General features: G+C 42.4%; 1 protein-coding gene across 1 annotated transcript; it reads left to right on the top strand.

The window, feature by feature from the left end:
• The first annotated feature begins 990 nt into the window (after positions 1-990).
• On the top strand, positions 991-10,008 carry LOC119194912 (ubiquitin-conjugating enzyme E2 Q2-like). The gene is made up of 13 exons (XM_037449403.2): positions 991-1,671; positions 2,069-2,173; positions 3,777-3,899; positions 4,200-4,253; positions 4,467-4,607; positions 4,863-4,947; positions 5,344-5,404; positions 5,493-5,583; positions 5,677-5,735; positions 5,857-5,905; positions 5,996-6,091; positions 7,103-7,169; positions 8,359-10,008. Exons 1-13 carry the CDS (start codon positions 1,513-1,515, stop codon positions 8,388-8,390), a joined length of 1,122 nt encoding a protein of 373 aa, XP_037305300.1. The 5' UTR covers positions 991-1,512; the 3' UTR covers positions 8,391-10,008.
• The last annotated feature ends 736 nt before the right edge of the window (positions 10,009-10,744 follow it).

Genomic DNA, 10,744 nt, shown 5'->3' with positions numbered 1-10,744 from the left:
CTACTGCAGACGTGATTTGATACCGTATTAATTGTTTCTTCTAGGGAAAGATGAAGAGTGGAGTATATTACTCCTGGATCCCTCTGAATATACTGTATTCCGTTTTTTACAAGACGCTGTGCATCAGGCTGGGGGAAAATTACATTTTCTTTCTTATTCATGATGGAAAATTATAAGATGATACTAGAAAGACCTATTTTAAAAGAATCTCATAACTCAAGAGCACCCACAACAGATTCTGAATGTGATTAGAAATGAACTTTCACTAACAAAATAAGAACATATGCTTATTACGATAAGCAAATCATATGACTGGACACGCACAAGTACGCTGCTAATGAATCAACTTCGGATTTGTATATAAAAGCTGCTCCCTCCTAGCGAGACGATCCCGTACTAGATGGACATCATTGGACCCTTTGAAACATATCATGTCTTTATTTCTATATATAAACATTTATGTTCTTCACCGATATTAGTTGTTATCAAAAGGACACAGGCACATTTATTGTGAGCAACTTTTGGAACATTATAGAAGCCGAGCCTTGCTGACTACAATGTATGATTGACGAGTTAAAATCATCCAGCCATGTTCATCCTGTGCTGAACTTAAACTAAATAATCAATAATAGTGTGTAGTGTAGACTAAAGGTTCCTGATTGTGTGACTATATTGAATATTAATGTTGAGTTGTAAGATTAAGAATGTCCAATTTATGGAGGACACTGAATGATTAATTTCTTCCATCCTTGGGGTACCAAACTCTATCCAAGTTGTGTAAACCAGTTATTCTCTAGCATGTATTACCAGATGCAGGACATTTTTTGTTCTCACTCACAAAAAAAATTAAAACCACATTGTAGCCACTGTCATGCTTTAGTAAGTGACTAAATAATCAACTGTTGTAAACTTTCCTTTATTTTGTCTCACCCTCGGATATACCGAGGACGCGCAGTACTCTGGGATTCTGCGGGAACGGGGAGGTTGCAGAACGCCATCTTTAAACCCCACAAGAGGCCAGCTACAGTTGTACACCGGGATGAAAAAACACTATCCGTACAGCAGGATATAACCTCAGATCGCGAAAGAACGGACCATAGCACCCTGGTCAAATGAACAATGACAAACAGTCCGGGGATACCGTGAGGAGACGGTCACGGGACACCGCGAGTACCTAAAACTGTATGTTATAGTCTGACAACAACAATAGACGGAAAGACAACAACAACGGACCAGCTCGCTAACTCGCCCGCTAGCATCTAATCAAATGCTAACCGGAGGCTAGCTGACGTTAGCAACTTAACCAGCAAATCGTTTTAATTTGCCCAGACGCTTTCATAGCCGGTACTGGTTCCCCAGATACATCTGCCGGGGCAGTCCAATATTTCTTTGCCACATTTGAACCATTTTTTTTGGCACAGAAATCTGCGTTGTAGCTTTAGCTAACGTTAGCCAAGAGCTAAGTCCCGACTTCTCCCCCTCCCCAGCGGCCCAGCCGGAGATGCGTGGAAGATGTCGGTGTCGGGGCTCAAGGCCGAACTGAAGTTTTTGGAGTCCATTTTTGATCCAAACCACGAACGCTTCAGGATCATTGACTGGAAGCCTGACGAACTGAGCTGCCAGTTTAATGTAACTGGGGAGAAGCCGTTAATTATCCACTGTAATATAACGGTAAGTGGACCGAAACGCAAGTGCCGGGATTTTTACTCTTCCCTCGTTGGTCGTTAGCGAGCTAAAGTTAGCTGGTTCACTTGCCAGTCAGGTAGCAGCCCACCCCGACGACTGAACAAGCTGACGCTATGCGGGGCAGGTTTTGCGTAGTTTCTTGGGTGTCAGTGGAAACTGCGCAGTCCTAATAAGGGGATTTATTTGTGTCTAACACCACGACATTACAAATAAACAATAGCCAACCGTATATGTTAGCTTACGCTGCATTCTGAATGCTAATGTGGCTAAGTCGAATTGAACGCTATTTAATGGTTCTATGTTTTAGCACTGCGACACGCAGGTGAATATATAGGTCAAATGTATTGATGTAACGTTTTTATTTTCTTCTTCCTTTCTTTAGGAATCTTATCCATCTACGCCGCCAATATGGTTTGTGGACTCTGACGACCCGAGTCTGGCGCAAGTTTTGGAGAGGTTGGAAGATGTGAGAAAGGGCAGCACCCTGGTAGGTATCCTTACACTCTCTTGGCTTTTCCACTACGTGTCACCGAGGAATATTTGGCCGATGTGTGCCCCACGAAGTGAGTCTCTGCAGCTGACCATTTGTAGTCCCTGCCAGTGGACGTTAAGACCTCGGTCTCGCAGGGCGCTGCGTGGACGCGTACGGGACACGACGTTCGGTCCTCACGCGCTACGGCTGTTGGCTTCGCGTTAAAGGAGACTGACGAGCGGACTTGTTCTCGACATCTGCACGAGTAATGCGTGTTACGGAATGAGGAAAACACTCCATTTTTTTGACTGCATTTAATTGCTTGGCCTTACAAGTGTTGCCCGGGGCTGCAGGAGGTTTTTCTGTGCGTTTAATTGACGTAATGCCTGCTGTGTTGAGCTCCATCAGGGGGTGGTGGAGTAATTAGGTGAGGCAGGCTCCATCTAATCACTCAATTCTCTTAGTATTGGGTTTATGTTCGCATTCTATATTGTTTATAAAGTACTTTTCCTTTTAACATCTGTTTTCATCACTCACTGCAATATTTCTTCACATGAACAAGTTGAAAGAGGCTGTTGCAGGTTTGGGTTTTCCTTATTTTAGTGCCGCATTCACACGATGCACACAACTTGGAGTTTATGTTAAATGTCTTCTGCTTTCAAGCACAAACCAAACTGGCTGCCCGCCTTGCATAAAGGTGTGTGACTTTGGGACTGGGTTGAACATGTCTAGCTTAACTGGAAAGTGCAAACAGGCAGGTTTTAAGCACGGCAAATGACTGTAGATCATTGGGACAACTTTTTAGGTCAAAATGAGGCTCTGACGAGCAGATTGTTATGTAATCCTATGGGTGTTGTGACATCCTGAGCTTCTTTATCCTAGTTATTCATGCTTCTCTGTTTGTAGGATGCAGAATTAGCTCTTTTTTTTATAGAAGTCCTGTCATGTTGTTCTTTGACAGTTGTTTGCAGTTTGCATATTACTTAAATAAATGTTTATATATAAATATAGACTTATCTGTTAGTTAAGAGACAAACCATACCTTCCCGTCGATAGATAAGATCAATAACATTGTTCTACTTTGGCACAGGTGTTAACGAGACACCCTATATTTGAATTGCACCACATTTGCAAAGGCGCGGAGCACTTTCATGACTGTCAGTGACATTCATGACTATGTCGATGTACTCGTGTGTAAACACTTAATTATAATCATGTGTCAGTAATTGGCCGTATTGCTACACTTACAGATTGCAAGATTTTAGTACATTATTCCAGTTTAAAGTTGAATGCCATAAAGACGACACTTATAATGTAATCATCCCCTGTCTTCTGTTTTGTGTAATCACAAGTTGCTAGTTTTGCATTCAAAGCTTTGTGATTACAAAACATGTTTTTGTTATGTTATTGAAATGGTTTAGGAATCTAAGAATTATATAATATAGCAAACATCTCAGGACTGCTGTCATGTATTCTGTGCAGATTTTGAATCCTGAAAATTGGCTTTAAAATTTCGTAACGAACCTGATTATTGACTATTTTTAAGTGTCAGATCAATATAAATGCAAACATTTAGCAAACTCTTCATCCCCTCCTGCTTGTGGTTTGTGTTTCCCAGCTTTTGCAGCAGTTGAAGAAACTCATATGTGATCTTTGTCGGCTGTACAACCTTCCCCAACATCCAGATGTGGAGATGCTCGACCAGCCCCTGCCAGCGGGTCCCGTGGCACAAGACCGAAAGGCAAGGCTGCTTAGTTGGCTCGGCCAGGACACGGCCTGTATTTGATCACTTTTAAGGAAAAAGACATGCTCATTCCATTAGGGATGTTTTAAATTCTTATCTTATCAGTACTGAAATAGCAGCCAACACAACTGAGGGCCGTGGTGATTTTTGTGAAGTTGTTCTGCTAGCTGATCAGTAGGTGCTTTCTGTGTATAAAACAAGAGCACCAGTCATCTCAGGAGACGGTATCGCATTACTTTATTTAGCCTGACTCAATGCCTTGTTTTTGTGTGTGTGTGTGTGTGTGTGTTGCTATAGCATGGGACAGAAGAGGTCACATCCGAAGAAGAGGAGGAGGAAGAGATGGGAGAGGTGAGTTATCCTCTTTGCTTATCCCAACAGCAAATATTGATTATGATCTTGTCACCCTGGATAGTCACACGGTAAAGTCAATGTTTGCTTTGTTGCAATGGTATTGTAGTGAACAAGCACGCTATAGCACATCATTTGGTTTGGATTCCTGGACTGTTGTTGTTTTTCCAGTAAGTATTTAAATAGTCTAAAATATGAAATGTGATACAACAGGACATAGAGGATCTGGACCACTATGAGATGAAAGAGGAGGAGCCTGTGGATGGGAAAAAATCTGAGGATGATGGCATCGAGAAGGAGAATTTGGCCATCCTGGAGAAAATCCGAAAGAACCAGAGGCAGGACCACTTGAATGTAAGTATTTATTCAACAAAGTAAATAGTTTTACAATTTTACATTACATGTCATTTAGCTGACGCTTTTATCCAAAGAGACTTACAATAAGTTTAATAACAATTTAATACAAGCTATGCAACGTATGATATCTTGTAGATAGAGTCTATACTAGAGAGAGATATAGTCGCCCATGTTAAGTCAAGATGACAGCTTTACTGCTGTGCACTTTGTTGCCTGTCTGTATTGTTACAGCTGTTGTTTTGGATTTTGCAGGGCGCTGTGTCTGGTTCAGTGCAAGCCTCTGACCGCCTGATGAAGGAGCTTAGAGAGATCTACAGGTCTCAGAGTTACAAGACAGGTACGTACAAACGACTCTACCCGGAAGTTATCGGCTATTCTATTCGCTGGATGTCATTGACACGTATTGCTGAACATCCGGCTCCGTAATACAAGAGCCATGCTGTTTAGAAGCCCCAAGCAGGTCGTCACACTTTCCACAGCAGCTGGATGACAAATGTCCTTTAAAAAAAAAAAATAGATTTGAAGTATGTCATTTTTATTTCTTTACATTTTATACTATGCCTTGTACAACTGCCTCAGAATGAACTGAGAGTGGTATGAACGTGGAGGGACATCAGTCATGTACATTTTCTGCTTTGTCCCACCGTGAAAAGGAAGACCGATTCCTTAGTTTGTACTAGACCGTACATCGGTAGAATTCTCAGAACCCATATATAATGCATTTCTTTTGCAGGCATCTATTCCGTCGAGCTGCTTAACGACAGCTTGTATGAATGGCACATCAAGCTGAGGACGTAAGTAATAGCAGGGTTTTGGGTCAAATGTTATATTTCTGCACGTCAGCACAAACACTGACAGACTTCACTGTATACCGACCTGCAGGGTGGATCCAGATAGCCCCTTACACAGCGATTTACAAGTCCTCAAGGAAAAGGAAGGAATGGATTACATTTTACTAAACTTCTCGTATAAAGTGAGTACATTTGATTCTATATTTATGACAGAAAATTCATTTTAGTCTTTGCAGTCTGTGAATTAAGCCTTTTCTGCTGGTCCTGTTGTGCAGGATAATTTCCCCTTTGATCCGCCGTTTGTCCGGGTGGTTTCTCCTGTGCTTTCTGGAGGGTAAGTGAATTTAACTGGTACGCTTTTCACAACTTCTTCCATCCCCATTAGCCGCTTTCTCAGTTGAGTCTTTTTATATTGCACGCCCTTCTATGAATTGTTTTGTTCTGTGTTTGCTTAGTTATGTTCTTGGAGGAGGTGCCCTGTGCATGGAGCTTCTCACCAAACAGGTACTGAATGGTAGTGAATGAATGTTTGCACTTTGCACCGCATTATAAAGGACTACTTTTTGTTGACATAGAGTTTTCTGTTTTCTGCAGGGTTGGAGCAGTGCCTATTCCATTGAGTCTGTCATCATGCAAATCAATGCCACTTTAGTCAAAGGAAAAGCCAGAGTGCAGTTTGGAGCCAACAAAGTAAGTTTTCAAGTGCCGAGGCAGTGTCATAATGAATGTTGTGAAACACAATGGATGCGCTTTGACACCGAGGCCTGGCTGAGTGTCCCTGCTCTCAAGTGGTGTCCTATTATGCCGTGGGGTCATCTTCTGTTTGTTCAGCCATCAGCTGATAATGTGCGTTTTTTTTATTTAAGTTGTTAAAAAATATACATATTTCATGGCTGTAAATTGGTTAATATTTCTCACCAGGTTATTTTCATGTATTTCTTTTTCATCTATTCTAATCTCATTTTCACTATTCTAAATGTGGGAATATTTATATGAGCAACCAATTTTCAACCAAGTTGTCAAACAGGCATATTTTTCTGAATTCTTACACATTGTGAAGCAGCAAAGCAGCTTCATGTATACACAGGAGAGGTTCAGGCAGTGTAGCGAGTGTAGCTCACAACCACTTATAGGAGAATGCTGCATAGATTGAAATAGAAGACAACGTAACCGGTCTGGTATAAAAATACAAATTCCAGCAGGCAGGAGGAAACTATAATAAGCCTGACCAAAAGAGTTGGCCGTACCACCTCACATACACATTTACATTTTTAATTTAGCTGACGCTTTTATTCAAAGCAACTTCCAATATGTGCATTAGATCAAGAGGAAACTGAACCAGAGCAACAAGAATCAAGAAATGAGAACTTGTATTAAGAAAGCCAAACTACAAAGTGCTAATTTTTCCACCATTTAGGCCCCAGGAAGACAAACCGTTGCAATGTTGTTGAGTGTTTAGCTCTCTGTGTGGGAGCAACAAGCAGACGTGCAGCGGGAGGGCAGGAACGTAAGGTTTGACCATGTTCTGGGGGTCGTCTGGGCCCGATCTGTTGGCCGAAGGGTACGCAGGTAGCGATGTTTTGAAACGGATGCAGGCAGCCACCAACAACCAATCAAAGGCTCTTTCCTGATCTGTTTACTCAGTTTGTGATAAACCCAGTGCACGCTGAGGTTGATTACATTTTTCTTCTTCCGCTACAGAATCAGTACAATCTCGCCCGAGCACAGCAGTCCTACAAATCCCTGGTCCAGATCCACGAAAAGAACGGTGAGTGCTTTTGTCTCCAGTTTCCTACGGTGTGCATTACTGACCATGTTTACTGAAACTAAATCCCTCCCCATGCATCAACGCAGAGGCAAACGATTGCTTGTACCGTTGTGCATCTACAAAACACGGGTTACATTTACATCTATTGTTATTATTATTATTATTATTTAGGGTTATTAATAGATTTTTTTTTTTAAATCACACGTTTTCAAATTCATTAATCTCGATTAATGATGTTAATGTTGTTGTTGTTAATTTTTGTTTTTCTTCTAAAGACTACCTCTTACAAGTAATGAGTAATCACTTTAGAAAGCGTGTATTTTAAAATATGTTGTTGTTAACAAAACTGCACATTTGATCATCTTGCAGACAGAATTCCACCAGGTGGAACATGTTGAACTAGCACCTCTTCCTGTTGTCCTTGTGCACTTTGCTCTCAACTCTCCATCATTTAAAAAGGCTGTGTTTGAAGGGTCAACAATCTCCCTACATTTAGCCATGACATTTTCAAACCGTGGTCTTTCCGGGACACCGTGGTGGTCCTCTGCAGACTGTGTGCCGCACAGGGTAACGTTAGATGTTGATATGAAAGTAGCCTAGCAGCTAGCTTAGCCGAGCACTGCTCTAAGTGGTCCGTCTGCCACTCACCCCCCATCTGTTTGACACGTGGAGGGATTCCTCTGCACAGTTCTCTGCTCTATGTTGCACCACTGTTTGTTTTACTTCCAATGCAAAAAGCGCTCTGCATCTTGATGTCCTGCAGATAGCGGCAGGAAGTAAGCAAACAACCGTTAACTAATGTAATTATTCTGTCACATAGATTAATGCATGTTAATGTAATGTTGACAGCCCTATTATTATTATTATTATTACACTCAATTTGTAAAGTAATTAGCACGATCAACATGTAATAAAAGTACAACATGCCAGAGTCTGTTGGTGACAAAACCATTTCATAACTCACACGTACCATTATTGACACTTGGGGTCAAATGTCTCACTGACCTAACAATAGTGCACGTAACCTTTTGGGGGTGTTAATGAAGACCGTGTGAGCCTTTTTTACAGCAGCAGGCGGATAAGAGCACGAATATTCGCTGTGTAACTCTGACTCTCTTTGAGGTGGAGTCCTGATAGTTTGCTTTTTTGTTATAGCCATTATTTATTTTTGCTTTGTCCCCCCTTGTAGGCTGGTACACCCCCCCGAAGGAAGACGGCTAAGACAGACTCCTGCCTTTCCTGCACTGGGACCACATGCTTTCGATTCCTTTTTTCCTTGTGACCAATATCTTTTTTTTTATTTTTTATCCTGCGAAACCATTTGGCTCTCTCGCATGAGAGTTTGAACTTCAAACCAAATTCCTCATTCAGTGCCCGCCCAGAAACTAGCTCACACACGTACACACACACACTCAGAGACACACATCTACCTAAAACGGACCTCCAAGCTCATTATTTATCTCTGTACGTCTATTGTCCGACAAATCGGATTTTTCCCACTGCGACATTCATCCCATACTCCAAGAAAACAATCGACTCAACATTGCGCACTCTGTCTCCCCTTTTTGGTTTTTGGCGTTACGGCAAGCCAAAGGCTGCTCGCCGGCTGCGAGTTGAAAGGGTGCCGCGTGACTTTATCCGCCAGCGGCGTCCAGCTGCTCCTCCGGACACCTCCTCTGAGGCCGCGGACTGGATGGCGATGTGATGGGGCGGTGGCCCGGGAGGGACATTTAAATGCTGGTGGTAGAAGAACCACTCTCCTTTTCTCTCCATGGACGTCCTCTGTAATATTGTGCTCACGTATTATCTTCGCAATGCCGAGATTCCTCATCTGGGAGTAACACGGCGTCCGGGGCTAGCTTGCTTTTCAAAAAAAAAAAAAAAAAAACATTTTTTTTTTCTCCTATGTTTTTAAACCCCAAGAATGGGGAGGAAGACGGAGAGACTTTAGCGGCCCAGGTGGGACAGCACATAATGAAGAACAGCCTCTTGTTGGGGACCACCGCCATCGTCACCACCAGCAACTGGACGACTCCCCCCTCGCAGGAGAGGTCTGGTGTGTTGGCGGCCCAAGAAACATGACCAGGCCAAGCAGGGGCATGTTTCAGGTTGGGATCACACTGTAATGTAGTTGATTTTAACTTCACCTGTAAACATGTAAATTTGTATTTCTGCAAAAATGATTTAATTGTTTATAATGTAACCTTGTCTGGGTCTTTGACTGGGCAAAGACTGTATTACTATAAACCCTTGACTATTAAAAGCAGGGGTGCCGCAACTTCTCCAGACCCATTTAGAATAAGAAAAAGAAGTGGCTTCATGGATACTCTTGCAGAAGGAAACAAAAGTTCACCATGATCTGATGTAAGCTTAATGACTACTGCGTTTTTGATCCTCTTTTTTTTATTCTATTGATTTCTAATCCTCTTGTTATTGGCAGTACCATCCCCTCTCCACTTTTTTTTTTTTTCCAATAATGGCACAGCTTCCAGAGGGCTGTCTGTTCACATCGTATCACTCGAACCGGAGGAACCTCAGTAAGGCTATGCAGCGAGGAGACAATTCTGTTGTACTGAGGAACGTGAGTCTTATCAGCGTAGTCGCCTGCTTAGTTCTTGCAGCTTGTTTCACATCCTGAAAGGGGCGGGGCGGGGCGGGGGGGGGATAAGTGACCTTTTTACCGCCTGACTATTCCGCGACCTCACGGCTGGTTTTAAAATGCAGCCTGATTCTTTTTTTCAAATTCACAGCAATAGTCTCGGGCCTAATACCTTCCGGCTTCACACCTGGGAAGATCGACTGGAGTCTGGTCCATTTCCTGAATATTTGTGTAGGTTTGGTAATTATATGTTGAGATTTGCCACAGGAGGGACCCAGCTCTTCCCATTAGCACCTCTCTGGTTACTATTCATAACCACTCTCAGCGCTGCTGTACCCCTCGGCGTGCTGGGTCTTTGATGTAATGTGAATAATATGCAGAAAACCGTGTGGAGCATTCCGATTTAATGCAGTTACACGTTTGTTGTGGGTGTTCTATTGTGTGGTTACTTGCATTGTTTTAAGTATATTGTCCTGAAAACCAGCATAGAAAGCTTAGTTATGCTAATTCCTACAGTCATTCCTCGTTTTTTTTTTTTGTTTTTGTTGGTTTAGAATTTCCTCAGTGAGACTGATCTCATACAGCCTGTTGGTATTCAGCACGTCTGACGTCTGATTGGACTTGCAGGAAGTCCATGACAAGTGTCGCCCCCTCCTCCCTCCTTTCTCCACAAGCAAAAAAAAAACTCCCAACACGACTGAATGGTTGGCATGGTTGTTAGCTGTCGTGATGCCATCGGTAACGTGCTCATCACTTCATTCTGGTCACTTTGTCGAGCCCCCCCCCCCCCGCATTCTCTGGAGAAGCAAACTCAGGAATACATACTGCACACTCGACTCTGCTTAAGGATTGCTTCAGAACGTGTCGATATTTTGTTTGGGGCCATTTTAATGACATCTGTTCCACCAAAAGCTATAGCAGTATATTTTGCTGTTCAAATTCTGAATTACTTTTGAGATTTAAAAAAAAGAAAAAA

This window comes from Pungitius pungitius, chromosome 4, assembly GCF_949316345.1.
Source record: "Pungitius pungitius chromosome 4, fPunPun2.1, whole genome shotgun sequence".
NCBI lineage: Eukaryota > Metazoa > Chordata > Actinopteri > Perciformes > Gasterosteidae > Pungitius > Pungitius pungitius.
This window is presented reverse-complemented; position numbering and strand designations above follow the sequence as displayed.